This window comes from Sinocyclocheilus rhinocerous, unplaced genomic scaffold, assembly GCF_001515625.1.
Source record: "Sinocyclocheilus rhinocerous isolate Xijiao unplaced genomic scaffold, SAMN03320098_v1.1 scaffold1279, whole genome shotgun sequence".
NCBI classification, from domain to species: Eukaryota; Metazoa; Chordata; class Actinopteri; order Cypriniformes; family Cyprinidae; genus Sinocyclocheilus; species Sinocyclocheilus rhinocerous.
In genome coordinates this window covers 90,965-111,847 of record NW_015634019.1, presented here as the reverse complement: position 1 = coordinate 111,847, position 20,883 = coordinate 90,965, and the positions used below count along the sequence as shown (strand labels likewise).

The 20,883-nt window shown below is 37.5% G+C and overlaps 2 protein-coding genes across 2 annotated transcripts in view; both read left to right on the top strand.

The window, feature by feature from the left end:
- The window catches only part of LOC107745134 (layilin), a 9,850-nt gene extending 5,642 nt beyond the window's left edge, over window positions 1–4,208 (top strand). The window contains exons 4-7 of the mRNA XM_016558976.1: window positions 1,176–1,220; window positions 2,026–2,112; window positions 3,538–3,640; window positions 3,727–4,208. Of these exons, the coding sequence (XP_016414462.1) occupies window positions 1,176–1,220; window positions 2,026–2,112; window positions 3,538–3,640; window positions 3,727–4,078 (587 nt within the window). The 3' untranslated portion in view covers window positions 4,079–4,208. The remainder of the gene's footprint in view (window positions 1–1,175; window positions 1,221–2,025; window positions 2,113–3,537; window positions 3,641–3,726) is intronic.
- Window positions 4,209–5,857: 1,649 nt separating this feature from the next.
- sik2a (salt-inducible kinase 2a) overlaps window positions 5,858–20,883 on the top strand; it is a 33,713-nt gene continuing 18,687 nt past the window's right edge. Inside the window, exons 1-4 of the mRNA XM_016558971.1 lie at window positions 5,858–6,237; window positions 7,789–7,905; window positions 10,071–10,134; window positions 14,687–14,848. Coding sequence (XP_016414457.1) covers window positions 6,100–6,237; window positions 7,789–7,905; window positions 10,071–10,134; window positions 14,687–14,848 — 481 coding nt within the window. The 5' untranslated portion in view covers window positions 5,858–6,099. The remainder of the gene's footprint in view (window positions 6,238–7,788; window positions 7,906–10,070; window positions 10,135–14,686; window positions 14,849–20,883) is intronic.

Here is a 20,883-nt window from a genome sequence, read left to right as displayed (position 1 = left end):
TACAGTACATGGCCCTGTCCATTTGCCCCTCAATGCGGTGAAGTCGTCTTGTACCCTTAGCAGAAAAACAGCCCCAAAGCATAATGTTTCCACCTCCGTGCTTGACTGTAGGGATGGTGTTCTTGGGGTCATGGTCAGCATTTCTCTCCCTCCAAACACGGCGAGTTGAGTTAATGCCAAAGAGCTCAATTTTGGTCTCATCTGACCATAGCACTTTCTCCCAAGCCTTCTCTGAATCATTTAGATGTTCTTTGGCAAACTTTAAACGGGCCTGTACATGTGCCTTCTTGAGCAGAGGGGCCTCGCGGGCGCTGCAGGATTTCAGTCCATTGTGGTGTAGTGTGTTACCAATGGTTTGTTTGGTGACTGTGGTCCCAACTGCCTTAAGATCATTAACAAGCTCCTCTCGTGTAGTTCAGGGCTGATTCCTCACCTTTCTCATTATCATCCTTACCCCCTGAGGCGAAGCTCCAGACCGAGGCCGATTGATGGTTGTTTTGTATTTCTTCCATTTCTGAATAATCGCACCAACAGTTGTGTCCTTCTCACCAAGCTTCTTGCTGATGGTCTTGTAGCCCATTCCAGCCTTGTGCAGATCTACAATCTTGTCTCTGACATCCTTTGACAGCTCTTTGGTCTTGCCCATGCTGGTGGGAGAGGTTGGAATGGAAGATACAGACGTGTGTGGACAGATGTCTTATACACCTAACGAGCTGACATTAGGAGTAACTTCTTAAAGTGGCAGGACTAATCTGTGTTTCACATGGGCACATCTGTGGGAGCCAGAATTCTTGCTGCTTGGTTGGGGATCAAATAATTATTTCACTCACTGAAATGCAAATAAATTTCTAACCTTTATAAAATGTGTTTTTTCTGGATTTTTTTGGTTGATATTCTGTCTTTATCCGTTAAAATAAACCTACCATAAAAAATACAGACCCTTCATTTCTTTGTAAGTGGGCAAACTTATAAAATCAGCAGGGGATCAAATAAATATTTCCCCCACTGTAGGAGAGACTTGAGGAGTGCTCATTTACCATTCACATTTTCTTCGGAAAATCTGGACATTTATGTAAAAGTTAATATTTGTAGTATTATTTTCAGTGCTATTATAGCAATATTTGATTCAAGAACTGCATAGTATATGATAACATGGTCTTCATGTGATGTTTCAGATAAACCTCCAGCACCCATCCCTGCAGAAAATGGAACATTTGAAGGTAAGCTAGGGATATTGTGCTTGACAAAATTTATTAATTTGTATATTAATATAGTACCTCTGCATAATTATTGCAAATTATTTTAAAACAAATTATTTATTTTATTTAATTTTTTGTAAAATAAGGATACCGATTGCAGTGGTTCACTGCAGTGCAGTCGTTCAACCAGTAGGGGGACCTAGTAAAGGCCTGTGCACACCAAGGACAATAACTACAACTATAAAGTTTTAATAATCGTTCTAATTCTATGAGAATAGGGATGTCACCCTTATGTTGTTTCAAACGTGTATGAGTTTCTTTCTTCTGTTGAGCACAAACAAAGATATTCTGAAGAATGTTGGTAACCAAACAGTTGACGGTAGCCATTGACTTCCATAGTATGGAAAAAATATTATAGAAGTCAATGGCTACCGTCAACTGTTTAGTTATACAAGTTTGGAACAACCTGAGAATGAGTAAATAATGATAGATTTTTTTTCTACCTACTATCCCGTCTTAAAATCATTTAAATTTAGTGTAATTAACATAATCTTAATTACAATGGGAAAAAAACAGGAACATATCAGCGTAGATGGAAGGACTTTTAAATATTGTCTTGAACAGCCCTTGTAGCCCTTGGAGTCAAGAAGGTTGAGGACCGCTGGCCTAATGTTGGATGGATATCCATTTTGTGAGAATATGAGAAAGTCTGCATTTATTGGTTTATTTGTCTGTGTTTGTTTCATACTTTTTTCTGTTTGCTGTGCTGCTATATTGATGTCTTACACCAGATAATACCATAAAACCTATTTCACATATATTACAGATGCTCTTCCAACACCCAAAATACCCAGAAACCCCTCTGTCACAGAGAAGGATGATGGCATGAGGGTGCTCGTATCTGAACCTCCAGGTGAATCTTGTTCTCACAGACAGGGTTGAAGACTGCCATGACATGAATACCTGTTAACTCAAAACAATGGGGTCTAAAAGTCTGTGATTTTTTTTTTATTATTATTTAAACCTGAAATACCAGGAGTAAACATAGTTTTATGATTTTGAAAAAAATTACAATTATTTGGTGCAAATTGAAGACAAACATTTCAGCTTCAGCACTATTTCTAGGTCACTAAAGAAATAATTAAATTAGTTTCATTGGTCATGTGACTGTACAGACGATCAGATGTTCCTACTCCTATTGAGGCACAAGCTGCTCTTTGGATCATCTCAAATCATGCTGCAAGTTTGATTCATTCAAATGATTATGCTGATAATTTGCAATAAGATCTGAACTAGAATTAGGCATATCTTCAGTTGTGGTCTCAGACATTTGGACTCCGCTGTACATAAAAAAAATGGGTGTGGAACAATTTTCAATTAGAAATTGGTAGTCAATTTCACAATTAATTACAAAGAAACAATTAAACATGAAATATTTAAGTAGAAATAGTATATAAAATGTAATCCAATAATTGTAAAAAATGTACTCCATCTTATTGGGGTTTTGTTAAGAGCTTTTTTCCCAGAATGCTGTTTTTTTTTTATATATATATAAAATCTTTGGAAAAAAACTAATATACACTGTTGTTCAAAACGTTGGGGTCAGTAAGATTTCCAGTAAGGACACATTAAACTGATCAAATGTTTTTCGAACATTTATAGTATTACAAAAGGTTTATATTCAAAATAAGCAGCAAACAGTACAACTGTTTGATAATAATAATAAAAAAATAATGAGATACTGACAATAATAAAAAATGTTTCTTGAGCAGCAAATCGGCATATTAGCATGATTTCTGAAGGATCATGTGACACTGAAGACTGGAGTAATGGCTGCTGAAAATACAACTTTGTCATCACAGGATTAAACTGCATTTTAAAATATATTAAAATAGAAACAATCATTTTATATTGTAAAAATTCCTCAATATTACTGCAGCCTGGGTAAACATTAGATACTGCTTTCAAAAATATTTAAAAAATCTTACCAACCCCAAAATTTGAACTTTATTGATCACACTTGTCACGCTACAGTGAGATAAATGCACGATGAAGGTGAATGCTAATAGTCTTTAATAAATCCACACAAAGGTAAATCCAGGACAGAACAGGCAGGAGACACACGTAGGGATGTAGTAGACCGGACCCCAAACAGAGAACAGAACACAACTAATATAGTGGAGCAAATGAGGATAATAAACCAGACACACCTGAACTAAATGACACAATCAAACATGAGGGAAAACTGGGTCACAGAACACATGAGGAATAAAAACACAACAAAAGTCCAAAGGGGTGTGACAACACTAACCAAATTCCTGTTGCATGTTTTTTTTAGACAATGTTCTTAATATCGCTTACATTGTGCTGCCAACCATACCACTTCTGCTGCTGTTGATTGTGGCGACGGGAGTTTTCTGCTTTAAGCTGTTCACAAAGAGGTGCGTTGTTTGACTGCTCACTTCACTGATCAAAACATTTTAAATTTGATCAATTTGAGAGCATACAACATCATTTATGCATGCAGGAAGAAACAACAGACTGAGACCCCTCCAAAGGACCCAGGATATTGGGCCCCTGGAGAAAGATGCAACAGCCCGAGCCCTGATGTCTATAACGTCATCCGAAGGCAGCATGAATCAGACCTGGCCGGCACGCGGCCTGACATCAAGAACACTTCCTTCCTGGGTTCTTCTCCAGACACTCCACCTGGAGATTACGACAACCTGGGAGGCAGAGACACTGAAAGTGGTTTTGTGACACTGGCCAGCACTGAGAGCGGCTTTGTGACCAACGATTTGTATGACACCCTGCAGGGCCGTGGAAGCGGGAGATATTACAGAGACCAGGGATGGATGGATGAATTATATGGCTACTGATATGAAAGATGAACATTAGCATTTAACTGCGTATTCTCCTCTAAAATGATAATAGCTGTTGGTGTCTTACCCGAGTATTTCAAAAGAAGGCCTGGATATGTGTGGACTCCAGCATTTTGAAATCTCCTAAATGTACTGAATAAATGAGAGACTGTGTTATTTTAGTATTGTTGATATACCATTATAGTTTTTGTTAATATTTTGAATTCGATTTTTATTCATATTTTTTATTTCATTTAATTTGAGCTAAACGTTTAGCAATTTTGTGGTAATTTTTACTAGTTTCTATTTTATTTCATTTTTTATTTTTAAATATGTCGATATCATTTTTAAGTTTTAGTTTATAGTTTTACCTTAATTAGTTTTAGTTATTTTAGTACTTAAATGAAAATGAGAAATGTTGCCTGGGCTGAAATAAAATATGTTAAAATAGATATACATTTGAATTTAAGTTTAAAGGGTTTTTTTCCCAGTTAATTATTATTTTAAGTATTTTTATGGTTTTAATTTTAGTTTCAGTTAACGATAATAATCCTGATGAGAGAAACTAATTCCCAGATTTCTGCAGATCTACCATCAATTTACTCTCAATCAGACTTTCATTGCAACAACATCTGAGGTTTACAGGTCACACATGATTATCAGATGTAGTTTGCCCTTTTTTTCTCTTTTTTATTTATATTATGATTCTAATTTCCATGGGCTCATATGACACAAAATAATACTAGCCAGTTTTTAATGCATCTTTAAAGCCAAATTCTGAAGGATAAACACTCAAAGGTGGTACAATGTTACAAACAAGCTGCTCAACGAATCAGAATGAGATGCTCGGATACGAGACCGCTTGTTTGCTCTCACTGGTTGGTTTGCATGACCCTGTTATGCTGCTTTTTCTGGATGTACTGTATGGGGCTCAGTAATTACACTGTGACAATCTCTGGCAGACTGTCTTTTCCTGTGAAATAATGAATGATCAAACATCCTTCAAGTTTCTTATATGCAAATATTGGAATGTGAATGCAGTGATGTTAATGAAGCCTTAATAAACAAAAACAAATGAATGAAATTGAAACATATTCACTTACATATTTAACACCATCTATAGTTATGTGCATGTGTGCTGAAAACAAAACATAATGGCAGTAAGCGTTTTTGACAGCAGGGGTCGCTCTCTACATGCTTAGAGCACTAGGAGCGCATATATACAGATGTTTAAATAAATGTTCAAATATAAAATAAAACACTTCTACTAAGTCACAAAACTATAAAATAACAAAAACAATTATGATTAATATTATTATTGTTGTTGTTGTTATATGTCTGCTTTTTATGGTGCCTTTGTCCACGTTGCGGTACACACACAAAAATAAATAAATTCCAATATATAAATAATATAAATTCCAATGTAATGATGTCAGCTGCATTTGAGAGCTTTCTCTATGCCTGTGATTTTATTTATTTATTTATTTTCACTCATTGAGCAAAATCAGTCCTCTATGAAAAACGCCTTGCAGCACAAATGCATATAAAATCCGTATTTATGATGTGGTGTCTTTATGTCGCGTGCAGGATCTTTTTAGAAATTCTAAACAATGGAATGCATTTCAGTTTTTGAAGGTCAAATGTAAGCAACGGGGTTGAATGTGTTTGTGGAGATTGCAATAGCCGCTGATTGACGTACGCAGTGGATAAGGTTGTCTTGGAGACATGCTGCTGGTCGCGGACACTGAAGCCGCTCTGTGAGATCCGCCCCTTTATAAAATCCCTTCAGCACTGACGTCAATGCATGTCGAGCGCCAGAACATCATTCCTCATGCCGAGCTCTCATTTCAGTTATGTAGAGCCCTTATCTGGAAACGAAGAAGTGTGCAGGAGCCCTTGGCACCCATATGGCCCGTCTGCATTTTAGCTTTGGCATTAGGAACATAATTGTACCCGCCACTTAAATTGCTATGTAAGAGCAGGTGAAGGTGGCCAAATCATCCACACACCTCTTTATCCAGTAGTTCACTAGAAAAACTATGGTCATGGCCGCCCAGGAGCAAAAGCCGTCGCAGCGGGCTCCGGTTCGCGTGGGATTTTATGATATTGAGCGCACGCTGGGAAAAGGCAATTTTGCAGTTGTGAAGCTGGCGAGACATCGCATCACGAAATCTGAGGTGAGTAACACACACACACACTCAATCTCACACACTAGTGTTTTCAGTGTACATGCGCTCTTACAATCGGGAAAAAAGAATCACTTTTATCATTTAAGGAGAGTATCTATAGAAAATGTGTTAAATGCCTAAATATTTGGAAGTTGTATTTGTGTCTGTGACAAATGGGACCTGCGAGATGAAAAATAGAAATTTAAAAAAAAAATGCAGTTTAAATCACATGTGCTAAGTTCTCATATATGTAATGCAATATTTGTGTTCACGGTGATTTCATGCATTTTTGAAAAGCATTTATGCAATTTTGCACAAAACAAAAATGTAATGATTTCTTCAATGTTAAGTGGTGTAACCATCAACTAAAAAAAATATATATATATATATAAAAAAACAATTAAAAAAAACATATACTCAATGTGCAAGTAAATTTAGTTGATGTATAGTATGTAATATATACATATATAATTATAATTATTATTATTATTAATATTATGTTTTCTTAGGGTTACTCCATTTGACCCTGGACAAAATGTGGCTTGCAATAAAAAAAAGTCAAAATATGTGAATTAAAAAAAAAAAAAAGGCTCTAAAGGGGTCCTCTGATTTTTGTCTCGTGACAGTATTGCTTCCTGCATACTGACTGAATTGCTGTACAGAAATGTTATTATTAAAAATATTATTATTTTAAAACTACATTTCTTCGCTACCAATCTACTTATTATAACATTTTTAATCATTTTAATGACTTTTAAATTAAACATTTAGGCATTTCTTGACATATTTTAATTCAAAAATGAAAAAAAAAGCATGCTCATCACAGAACATGTGATTTCAAGTTTTATATGAATTGCTTTTTTAATATATTTTTGAATGGCTTAATAGATCCAAACAAAACAGACAACACTGGCCTTTGATATCTAGGAGAGAGTGGCAAATCATAAGTGGAAACATTTTTTGCATGTTCAGATTGTTATTTACCTTGATTAAATACTTAAATTGTGCATTGCGTACTGTGTGTTTTATTTAATAACAGTTAAATAACTAGTTGGATCTACCCTTTGTTTCACAGGCATCAGTATTACACTGTTGTTGTGCTTTGAAAAAGGTCAGTTTACTCTCTGAACTCGAGTTGTAGAGTGACTAAGAGCTGCAGTCAAGATCAGGTCAGATAAAATCAAACAAGTTATGCAGCTTCCCACCAGTTCTCACTTAGAAGCAAAAGTGGAACAGCTGTAGATCCAGTTGCAGTTGCATAATTTTAAAAGGTGCTGTAGAGTAAGACATGAGACAGCAGTCTGTGAGCAATTTTTTTTTTTTTTTTTTTTTACTTTATTACAACTATAAAGTCTTGTATACAAAGTGGCATATGCCTAAGTGGTCTTTTGATTTTTAGAAAGCTAATAGGTCTACAATTATTATTGTTTTATGCAGCACAATGGATAATTTAAATCCTTTATTATTCTGGTAGCTGAAAATAATGAATGCATCGGTGGCTTCAAAAATGCATATAACGAAAGCTCAGTATAATTAACATTAGCATTTGCTGAATTACAGGTGGCGATTAAGATCATAGACAAGACCCAGTTAGATGCAGTGAACCTGGAGAAGATCTACAGGGAAGTGGAAATCATGAAGTTGCTGGACCATCCTCACATCATCAATCTTTACCAGGTACTGCATGATCATGCATGTGTGTATTGCGTGTATTTACAATAAATTTGTGATAATTCATAAACTGACCATGCAAGCCATTTTTATTTGTCACCTGTATGAGCATGTATCCCATGAGACTACTGTTGAATCCAGTAGTTTCGTCTGGGTGATTTACAGGTTTAGTCTTGTTATGTTATGTAAGATTTTTAGGTCACTCTGGGCCTGGATGCTGAAAGTATCAACAGCTGCCTGCGCTGTTACACAACACAAATACAGCATCAGCAGCAGTCCAATCATGACTTCTAAAAGGGGCAGTGCTCATATTGTGATCTGTCTGTCTGGTATTATACATAGAGCGTTCAAAAAATGCTCACTCTTCCTTTGGCAGAGTCAACTGGGAAAGTCAGTAACCTGTAGGAATCTAGCACATGGTCATTAGTCCAACACCAGACCCTACAAGCAGGCAAACGAAGAAACATGCCCACAAAAAAATTACCATAGTAGCAGATAGAAACACAAAGGTGCACTGATATACATTACTAGTCAATGTTCTAGACACAGCTATGTTCCACATTTTGGAATACGTCATCAAAACTATGGAACAACACGGTGGTTAATAATAATAATATGTTGATAATAATAATAATAATTATTATTATTATTATTATTATAATCCGCTGGTGTAGTTTTATAGTTTTGTTGATGGTATTATTTATTTTATAGATAATTATTTTGTATTATCTTTATCTGAAAAATATAAATATTTTAAAAATAAATAAAAACATCAGCAAAACTATAGAACATATAGGATACTACTGCTACTACTAATGTGTTTATTATTATTATTATTATTCACTGGTTCCCTTATTCACTTGTTTCATAGTTTTGTTGACATACTCTAAAATGAGGGAGGGGGGGGAGAAGTTGTGTCTAAAGCATTATTATTATTATTATTATTTAAAATAAAAGAATAATAACAAAACAACAACAATAATCTATATAGTAATAAATATTAGTGCAATTGTTTAATTTACTAATTTAAATACAGATTTATTATTGTATTCATTATATTATTTGTTATTGTAATTGTCAAGTTTCAAATTTAAAAGCATGTTTTAAACGTATGACAGCCATGTATACCGTGGTACTGAATTATTGCTACATTCATGTATCACTATATTATAATACGGTACTCCAGTGTACTTCAGAGTATGATAGCACCACCATGGTACATGTCCAAAAGACAAGGTAATGCTATAGTACTGTTGTTATTGTGCTCAAAGAGAGGACAGCAGTGTAGAGAATAATAGGCCAAACAAAGTAGTTTCACTTTCATAACGAAACACAGCGTCACACACGGAGGGCTAGAGTGAGCGGAGGCGGGCTTGAGTGGCCGGCGGGCTTGCAGCAACCACATGTGACGACCCCGGGCTGGACTCCGCTTCGTCCACGGTGAAAGCCGATCCGGCGATCCACAGCGCGAAGTTGATGTATTTCCTCAGCGACCAGCACGGATCAGCTCTAGGCATGACGAAGCAGATATCGTCCTCTTTTGGAAGGCCAAACAAAGTAGTTTTGCTTTCACAAGGAAACACACAGCGCCTTCACGACATGGCGGCAGCAACAATACTACAGTGAGAATAAAAGTTACGCCTTCTTTCTTTGCGTGAACATTTGGGCGGCGTTATGCAAATCTTCCCACATCGTGACGTAGACATGTGGGGGTGTGTTCGAACGAGCCGTTTTAGGAGGGCGTGGTTGACTCTTAACTTTTATAAAGAATATCTCTTTGGATTTGAGACTTTAGTCTTTGCAACTTTACAGATCTTCTTTATGCACCAAGAGCTTGTAACACTTCAAAGAGAAAGGAAAAATTGAAATCGCATCATATGACCCCTTTAATGAAATATTACACCTATGCATCTAAAATAATATCCATAACATATTATTGACTAAGTGTGAATCACTTGTCACCATTTTCTCCTTTGCCTCACACAAAAAAAGGATGTAGCATTGTTTTCTCACTTAAAGCCAAGCGTGAACACTTGTGACAGGTGAAAATGCTGTCAGTTTCTTGTGCTCTTGTGATTTCAGAATTGTGTGATTTGTGATATTAATTGCATTGCCATAATCATCCCATATTCATGCAATGAATAAGAACCAATTCTCTTCTCTTTCAATAGGTCATGGAGACCAAAAACATGCTCTATCTAGTGACAGAATATGCCAGGAATGGAGAGATTTTTGGTGAGTGCATCTGTTTCCATACATGTGCCAAAAAAAAAGTTAATTTCACTCTGATTCATATATTCACCCCGCACTGTTAAGTATTGCATGTGCAGTAAATACATGCCTGCAGTGGATTGAGATGGTCACACCAAATTTCTGCATATTTCATCCATCTATATCCTGATTCACTCACTTAAAGCCTAATGGGTGAGCTGAGCACAAGCTATTTTTTGTGCTGTGATGATTAGCGGTGTCACCTGTAATGGAAAAAGGTCCTGGTGATTTAGATGAGAGCTACGTGACTAAAGAAACAATCATCTCACTCATAACAGCCCCATGCAGTAACGCTACTGTCATACTTGAAAGACAGTGAATGAGATTTATAGCCTCATTAAGGGGCAATAGGTTGCCTTTGACAAAGCAAGTGAAAGAATATGATATGACAGCTGCTGCCAAAAAAAGAATAAGATAATAATTTAGAGACATCCTTGTGATTTTGTCAGTACGTCTTCAGTTATTGTGTTAGTATACTTCTTGTATTTGACGGCATGCGTACTGTGTTCTTAGCACACATATTTCAGCAGTAAAACAGTGACTGTGTTTGCAAAAGCCTACTCTTTTTGCCGTGTACAGTATGCTTGTCTGTGAATTTTCTATGTATGTGGATTACCATGAAATATTACATTTGCCAAAATGTGCAATATGCGACCGATCACACAATGTGGAATGCTGTTTCCCAGTGGTTCTCAACTTGTAGGTCACAATATCAGATCTGTTCTCATAAGGTCACGGACTTCAGTTGCATAAGATGTAACTAACCATATAGCTGTGCATACTCAGGATAGCAGAATAAGTAGGTCTGTGAATTTTTAAAGCCCCCCTTTAGTCACTTATTTTATCCATTAAGTTAAAATTCATCTCTGATAATCAAAATGACATGTCTAACTGTTTTTTCATGTGAAGATCCAGTGCAACTTAGTATTATTTAAATACATGTGCTTGACTGTTGCTGAATTTAACTGATCGCCAAGATTTGTTAAAAACAAAGTTAGACACTTCCTTCATTCTCATAGTGACGCTCTCGCTGTGTTGCATACTTTATCACAGATGAAGTGGATTAGATGCAATTTGTCAAATACACAGATGTTACAGGCATTTTCATGAAGCAACAGAAACACTTTTCAATCAGTACTTCATGTACTGCTTAATATAGTGACTGTATGTACAAGAATGAAGTTCAATATAAGCCAATGCAATTTAAATACCAAAAAAGTGAGGTCTATATTTTTTATCCGTTTTATTTGGATAAACATGACACAATATAACATTAAGATTACATGTAAGGAGTTTTTACTATCACAAAAACACAGATTTTGTGAGCTTTATCAGAAGTTAAGGTGTGAAGAATAAACACAAAACACTCGTCATCAATGAATCTGGCCAATTGTGAAACAACTGTGTCGTCCTCAGAGCTTGTGCAGCTTGTGCTGCAAACCAAAAATTATTCAGACACCAGTTATAATTTTTTTATATATTTTTACTAGTGGGTGCAGGAAACTATATTTCATTTATGTAATTGAGGATAGTAAAATAAAGTAAACTGTGAGTGAGTCTGTGACATATACCTAAAAATTCTTCATTCAGTGGACTACTAGTAAAAGTGATAAAAATTTGGGATCAAAAATTATTCAGACAATTTGGCCTGACCATGTTTTGCTTGAGTGTTATCTGACATTATCAAGATGAATTTGTTCTGACACAGTTTAACTCTGAGTTCTTGTCATATTTTATTACCATTTTCTAAACTATAGCGAATAAACTGTGATAATTTGTGAAATGTTGAAGGTGTCTGAATAAATTTTGGTTTGACTGTATATGCAGTATGCAGTAGACTGTACACTAGTATTGCATTCTGAAAATAGCCAGTGTTGGAATGCTATGAAGTGTGGAGCTGATTAGAGTTTATGACGCTATGAGTTTAAATAAAAACAATTATTTTGACATTTTGACAATCCTAAGAACGCACCTTTTGTCAAACATATCTATTTCAATTGATATTTCACTGTAATTTAAGTTGTTGCTTTTTATTTCGATGTTTAGCACTTTGCATGATAGGACTTCTAATCAACATCTTAAGTTTTATTTATTAAGCATGAACGTTGCAGTTAAACATTCTGGTCTCCATACAAGGTGTACTAGAAGTTGATTTGAATGCTAAATATCTAGTCACTCGTTTATGATTTTGGTCAAAGGTCACTAGAACTGCTGTCCAATTCTTAACACAAGATTGGTTCCACCCAGACCACAAATGATTTATCATAAATTAATACAATTACAAACATGTTATCTTTCTCCACATGGAGCGTCTTGCATTTAATCATTTTGTATCTGCAGCTGTTGAGGGTTTGTACCTGAGAGGAGGATAAAATTCTACAGAAGTGTAGAGATTAACCGATTCATCCAATGAAGTGATTCGATCATTTTTATATGAACTTTTGTCAACCGTTTGTTTGCCTCCTTTTCACTTTAATCACTTTTTCTTTCATATTTCGCTCCATTCTGGATGTTGGAGAGAAGTTGCATTTTAATTGCAAGAAGGTTCTAAATTTCACACGTCATCATGAGATTGACTGATACAGATTAGATGTTCGGTTTCCTTATACTACCTGCTGGGTGCAAATGACGCATTGTCATATAGTCAATCCATAGGGATGTGAAGCCATCTGTCAACTCAATATCATACCATCCCACACTGCCTCGCATTCGCATGCACAGCGCATCCTTTGATGTTTCCTACATGTCCCTAACACATGGGCCGTATGACGCACACATGCATACGCATGCAACTGGCATCTCCATGCCCCTGTCAGCTGATTAACTCAGAGGACTGCTGTTTTATCAGCGCTTGGCCCTCATCTGAAGCAGGCATGGCTGATAGTCAGGTCCTGTTTTGAATGCGCGGTCGGCTGTGGATGACAGGTTGGCCTTTCGTTTTTGGAGAGAATGAATAAATCCTGCTTGCTTCAGGTTGTTTTGTTGGATTTGAAATTCATGAAAAGCTGGTAGTTGCATATTTACATCAGTTTGACATGGCAAAAGGTATAGCAAACACCTGCTATGTATGAAAGAGGAGATGAGAAAATAATGTTATTAAAGGATTCTTCAGGATTTAAATTTCCCTTTATCTTTTGAGATAAAAGAGATCAGTGTACTATAAAAAATATACTGTAACTTTCTAAAAAATCACTTTCTGAACCAGTGTTGTTATTAACTACAAATATTCAAAATTGTGTTAATTGAAATAAAGCTGAAATAAAATAATATACAAATATTAAATGAAAAACTTTAGAATGTTGCTTTGAAAACTAATTGAAATAAAATAAGTTGAAGTACTAAAATTATTAAAACTAAAACTGAAATAAAAATAAATTAAAGCTAAATACAAATATTTCGAAAATGAATAATACAAATGACTAAAGAACATTAGTACAACTAAAACTAGAATAAAAAAGTGTCTAGATTTATTCATTTATTTAAAAATACATTAAAAATGCTATTCAGATATACATTGGCATGAATAGACTTCTTCTGTGATGAGCATAGTTTTAAAATATCATGGTGATACAACTGTCCTGATGAAGAAAAATGATCATGATGAAGAAAAACAAGACTCATTAAAAGAAAGAAATTCTTGAAAAGAAAACTTTATTAAGTAGTTTGGCATAATTTTTTATTGTTATTTCTTAAAATCGCTTCACTGCTTATTAATATTTCAGAAACTGTGTCACAGTTTCCACAAAAATATTAGGCAGCACAACTGTTTTTAACACTGATAACAATAAGAAATGTTTCTTGAGCAGCAAATCAGCAAATTAGAATGCTTTCTAAAGAATCACTGAAGACTGGAGTACTGCTAAAAACAGCTTTGCATCACAGAATGGAATAGATTACAATTTAAAAATATTAAAATAGAAAGCAGTTCTTTTAAATTGTGATCATATTTCACAATATTACTGTTTTACTATAATTTTGATCACATAAATGCAGCCTTGCTGAGTATAAGAGACTTGATTCAAAAACATGAACAAATCTTACCAACCCTTAACTTATGAACTGTACTGTATGTCTACAAACTTGTTCAATTTGAACTCTTTCTGAAAATGCCATAAAAGTGTTTTTTTTTCTTAACCATATGAAACTGAACATGAATTGACACTGTTTGGCACAACAACGTTTACAAACACAACTTATAAACAGACCTCAAGGCAATAATAATAATAATTTTAAATTAAAATTATATTACTTTTACATTTCAGTTGATTTCAAATAAATGTGATTAACCCCAGCTGTTCAGCTTCAAACTGATTTTGTTTACTTTTTTATATTGACTAGTCCAACATAGTAACTGGCCGTCTATGAGCAGCCCTGTTAAACAGATGTTTTGCGTGCCCCTTCCCTGTTCATTGTCACAATCTGCATACCATTTTCATGAAAAATTCATGACTGTGACATGTTGCCTAGATGTGCAGATGACGACCCAATAACACCTGATCCCTGTCTGGCAACACAGACTACCTGGCCAGCCGCGGGCGGCTCAGCGAGATGGATGCGAGGAGGAAGTTCTGGCAGATCCTCTCAGCGGTGGAGTACTGCCACGAACGCAATATTGTTCACAGAGACCTGAAGGCTGAGAACTTGTTACTGGATGCTCACATGAATATGAAGATAGCAGGTAAGAGATGTGACTTTCCTTCTTACAGTCTGGGGACGCTGAGTGAAAACATGGTGCTGTGGCAGACAGACAGGTTATAAGAAGGTGTCAGAGTGAGGCTCCGGGGGATGAACAAAGGTCTTCTGTAGTGAATGTTTTTGTAATAAAAATATCCATATTCAAAACGTAATAATCACTTTAATCTAGCTTGCACCAACAGTTGTACACGGAAGCAGTTCCGGGCGGATGACGTATGAGTTCAGCGCTGCGCATGCGGCGGTGAGTCTCATGAAAACCAATGTTTGTTAACAGGATCAAGGAAGCAAAGTTTCCTTACTTTAGCAAAGGAAAACCAGTCTCCTCTTGGCTTATATCGAAATCCTCTGACATTCTTCTTTACAAATCCTCGTTTTGTACTTCTAATTCTTGACCGTTGTTTTGTTTTGATCTCTCCCCTGCCCTTCCGCGTGCGTCACTTCTGAGCAGCGCATGCGCAGCGCTGACCTCATACATCATCCGCCCGGAGCTGCTTCCGTTTACAACAGTGAGCGCAAGCTAGATTAAAGTGATTATTACGTTTTGAATATGGATATTTTTCTTACAAAAACGCATCGATTCGCTACAGGAGGCCTTTGTTCACCCCCCGGAGCCGTGTGAGACACTTTTTTTTAAGGATGGGCACATTTTATTTCACTTCTTTGGGACTGAAGCACTGCAACACCCGCTGACTGCAATGATAGAGCTTGGAATAGCCAGGACAATTTTTAATATAACTCCGACTGGATTCGTCTGAAAGAAGAAAGTCATATGCACCTAGGATGCCTCGGGGGTGAGTAAAACACAGCCTAATTTTCATTTTTGGGTGAACTAACCCTTTAACTAACATTAACTAATGGGCCCTTATTGTAAATTGTTACAATTTTTGTTTTGGTTTTTAATGTCTGTATAGTTTTTATTAGTTTATTTCAGTTTTAGTTTCATTTATTTTATTACATTAAGGTAAACTAAATGAAAATGAGAAATGTTTCCTTTGCAAGTAGCTTAAATAAGTTTTTATATTTTATTATTATTATTATTACTATTTATTTCAGTTACCTTTTTTCTTTTTTTACATAACAGTTTTAGTTATAGTTATAATTGTTATATAAATGTTAATTAAGTAGACATTTAATTTTATGCTTTCTCATTTATATCATTTGTGCTTAAAATGTAATATAGTTGCATCGAATTTTAAGCTTTTTCTAAGAATAAAAGGTGTCATTGCCCTTTCCTCACTGGCTCTTAAACATTCCAGAAGTTAAATCAGACCTTTTTCTCACAGTAGCCAAAGTCTATCAGGGAATTGCATATTTACTCGGTGACATCAGTTCAAACTTGATTTAGTTGCACAGTTCATTCCTCAAACACAGACCTAAGTTAGAATGACCACAACTCATGCAGTTCATCCAGCACACAGTTCACTTAACTGTTTGTATTCTGCAAACCTATGCTGAACTTGCCTTGGGAAATAAATCTATTATTTTACATTATAGTTTTGTGATTACTATTAGATGTTTGGAGTATCTGAGGAAATGTGATGTATACTAGTACCAAGTATTGAGTACATGTACAGTAAATGAACATACTTTCCAAGGCAAACAATTCACTAAAAAAAATTTTTTATTGGTCTTATGAAGTATTCTAATTTGTTGAGATAGTGAATGGGTGGGTTTTTGTTAAATGTGAGCCAAAATCATCACAATTAAAAGAACCAAAGACTTAAACTACTTCAGTCTGTGTGCATTGAATTTATTTAATACACGAGTTTCACAATTTGAGTTGAATTACTGAAATAAATGAACTTTTCCACGACATTCTAATTTATTGAGATGCACCTGTATATCAACCAGATGATTAAATTGCCACTAGTTAGCCATTTGATTATCTCTATCACCCATTAACCATGAATGCTTGACCAATTGACAAAAGTGTCACCTCTAAAATCTGCTGACAGACTTGAAATATCCAAAGAGTAATGGATATTTTCAGTTTACCAATCTGAAATTTAAGTGAATTTTGTACAAAATGTTAATTCAGTGTTGTGGACATTGCATGTGTATTCATATATAGTATTGTATTTACATAAATTATTGGTATTGCATATGCAATAGGCCACCTTACTATGGATGTCATCAGCGTCCATTTAAAAAAAAAAACTTCCTGGTTAACAACATTATGCAATTCATGTGTAAAAGATCGACAAAATACTTAACTGAAATACCTGCACCTGATCTGATCTAAATTACCAGATGTTATCGAGACATCATGCGTGTGCAATGCAAACAGTCAACTTTTGTTTTGCCCTTTTCAAGCATGTAATCGTAGTGTCGTGATGTAAAATAATGACTGCAGTACAAAAGACACTGGTGGAATGGAGGACAACAGAGAGGCTTCTAACATGCTGTGCTCCATAAGTACCAGTCACTGCAGAGAATGGAGCCTTGTGCCAGACTGTTTGTCTGTGTTTATGTCATACCAAGCTAAAAGAGAGACACTGCAAATACATTACAGGGTGTTGCCATTGTGTCAGTTGTGGCTGCAAATCAATGGAGATTTGAATTTGAGCTACTGTAAAGCACCAACATTTATGATACCATGATTGTCAGATTTTATCGCTAATGTAATTGAAAATTCAACAAATATTTTTGGAAATTTCGCTATTAGTGATGGCCATTTTCAAAACACTAATTTATTAAGCTTTGAAACCTTTGCAAATCTTTCATGACGCATATCCAACTGCCAAAGTCACATGATTTTAGTAAACAAGTTTGCCGCTAGGGGGCGATCTGCTAACCCATTAACCAGTGTCTATATAGTGTTTACCTGATCTCGGATCAGCTTTATAATATGGATATTTTTAATTACACATTTGTATAATACAAAAAGAAGAGTCGTAGTTAAATTTCTCTTATTGGCCTGATTAGCCAAGCCCTTGATAAAACACAAGCCCTACAAGTTAATAAAAGAACACTTACAGACACTTCCTGTTTAATAATATTTAAATTTTTGTAGAATGCATTTAATAAATTAGCCCTATACTTTTGCAATTGATTTTTAAAAGGTGTTTTATGCACCATTTTGACCAGCAGGTGGTTAGTTAAGTTGAGTTTCAAAAATCTCAGTTTTTCCACTCACGTGACTGTTCCCTTCATTAAAAATGTTGCCCGTGGGTGTCGGCAAGATGGCCACCATGTTAACTGATTTGCTTTAGAGGAACTTTGCTTCGTAACTACCGTATTTTCCAGAATATGAGAATATAATGCAATTAATGTCAAGCACACAAAGCATGCACAAAGCAGACACATCTGAATTTGAGCTAAATGAGTGAAGTATGTGAGCCCAAGTTTATTTATACAACACATTTCCCACACATCGGTAACTTAGTTTTGGCATTTATAATAAATGTTGTTTATAATGAATTCCACTCTAATTTATGTTTGTTTTATAGGCCTACTTGTAGTTCCCTTCCGAGGGAGGGTGCTTCAGGCTTATCAGGCTGATCTGCTGAAAGTGGATAAAGGCAGGGTCTATCTCCTGATTGGGTTGAGTTGTGTCATACCATGGATATTGCTCTCCGTGCCACTAAGCAGGCCACCACTGCCATTGGCAGATCCATGGCAGCCATGGTGGTTATGGAGAGACATCTGTGGGTGAGTCAGGTGGTTATCGGGTCGAAAGAGAAGGGCTTTCTTCTTGATGCGCCCGTTTCCCGTTCTGAGCTTTTCGGCACTTCCGTCGAGACGGTGGTCGTGAAGTTTAAGGAGGCCAAGACACGCTCGGCTGCCTTTAAATCCTTCATTCCATGAAGGTCCCGGCTTCGGACTTCGCCCGGGATAACACGTCATCCTCTTCTTCGTCTTCACTGACCGTTTGTTTATGTTAGTGTTAAGCTAAACACGACTAGGAGTGCATGTTCTCTCGCCAGAGGCTTTGCTCTGATACCAGCAGTTTCACACGGCTAGTGTGCTGTGTGTGTGTGTGTGGTGAAGAGCAAGCGCGTTCAGCTCTTGAGGGAGTTGGATGCGCTCTGCATTCGTTGCTTATTTCTTGTGAGGGATAAGCATGAATTGGACAGATGATTTATATCATGTCCTTCTCAGATAAATTAATTATACTGCACTCTGGCTTGAAGTTAACCCTCCTGCCAGGTTATGCGTGAGAATGGTTATGAAAAGATCCCCCTGTTGAAGAGACGCTGGCCTGCTATCTCTCTATGGGGGAGACATCTTCTCTTAAGGCTCCCTCCCTGCCGTCCAAACCCCTTCAGGATACTTCTCGTTTGAATGGCAGGGCATGCGCGGCAGCAGGTCAGGCTGCAGCCTAGTTGCACACCATGGCGGTGCTTCAGGCTTATCAGGCTGATCTGCTGAAAGTGGATAAAGGCAGGGTCTATCTCCTGATTGGGTTGAGTTGTGTCATACCATGGATATTGCTCTCCGTGCCACTAAGCAGGCCACCACTGCCATTGGCAGATCCATGGCGGTTACGGAGAGACATCTGTGGGTGAGCCTGGTGGATATCGGGTCGAAAGAGAAGGGCTTTCTTCTTGATGCGCCCGTTTCCCGTTCTGAGCTTTTCGGCACTTCCGTCGAGACGGTGGTCGTGAAGTTTAAGGAGGCCAAGACACGCTCGGCTGCCTTTAAATCCTTCATTCCATGAAGGTCCCGGCTTCGGACTTCGCCTCCAGCCTATATCCATGAGCCTGAGTCATGCGCAGGAGCCATGGTTGGTGAGTACGATCCATTTTCATCTACTCTACTGCTAGTTCTTGTGTATTCGATGCTAGCCTTTCTCTGCAGCGCTACTCAGACCTGTTCCGTTTTCTGACTTTTAGGTTTGACCCACCTGCTAAGTCAGGACCTCCTGCTATTGACCGATTACAGTGATGGTTTCACTCATCGGTTCTGGATCCAGGCTGGTGATAGACCTCATCTTCGGCTGGGTTTCTGAGGAAGCCTCCCAGCATCAGGTCCCCAGTATAACGCTGCAACCTCAGGACCTGCGGGTCCTTCTCGTGGGCTAGTACTCTTCTGAGTACATGCTTCGTGACATGCTCCCTATCCTCTGGCCAAGGTGCGCTACTCATTTCTCACCCTGAGGGGTCTCCCGATATTTGAGTAGTTCCTTAACCTTCATGCACGTTCTCTGAGCTAGAGCTCAATGCTCCATAGACGGTCGGGCCCGTGGGTCCTCACTGTCACACTGCCCTTATGGTTAAACCAGTAATCACCCCTCTGCGGAGTGGGCTGGAGTACACTGCGTTCCCTGAGGTAAGAGGGATTTGTGTTTCTGTGGAAACCCCTCTTTTGTGCTTTCTGCTCTGAGGAGCAGTAAGCTCTATACACATGAATGGTTATTGGGTTGCGCTATTTCTTCAGATTCTATTGGGTCTGGTTATACGGGACCCACACTCTCTATCGAGATAGAGAGCATGAGACCGTGTCCAGCTCCTCCAGTGAACTGTCTCTTATTGGGCCCTGCTGGGTTACCCCTTCTGGTCGAGCTGAGAAGTGCTCCCCTCTCTGTGAGGGTTAGCTATGAGTCGCTCCCAGTATGTGCTGTAAGGGCCCGCCTCAGCTTGAGAGCCGAGAGCGCTGCTCCCGAAGAACCCCATTTGCAACGAACTAAGTGTTAGGCCCGTCTCTGTCACCTCCTTGGTCAGTTGCCTTTATGTTGGGACCCTGTTGTTCCCTTAGAAATGCGTGATCCCCTTCTAACAGGATCCCATTTCTGATGTCCCATTTGTGATCTGTCTGCCCCCGGACATGGCTGTGCTCCCCTCGCCGGTCCTGGGCAGACTGGGTGAGTCCTCCTCTCGACTCGAGAGTTAGGTCCTCAACCCTATTGGTCACTTATGTCGAGCTGGGTTCCTCTCTCTCGCTAGGGGTTGAACCCTCCTCTCTTGAGCTCTATGGCAGTGACAACAGGTTGTTGGGCCGCTTGCTGCTTCCCTGATAAGCTGCCTCTATTCGGGTCAAGCCAGGCAGTGCTCCCCTCACCTCAGAGGGTTGTCTTTG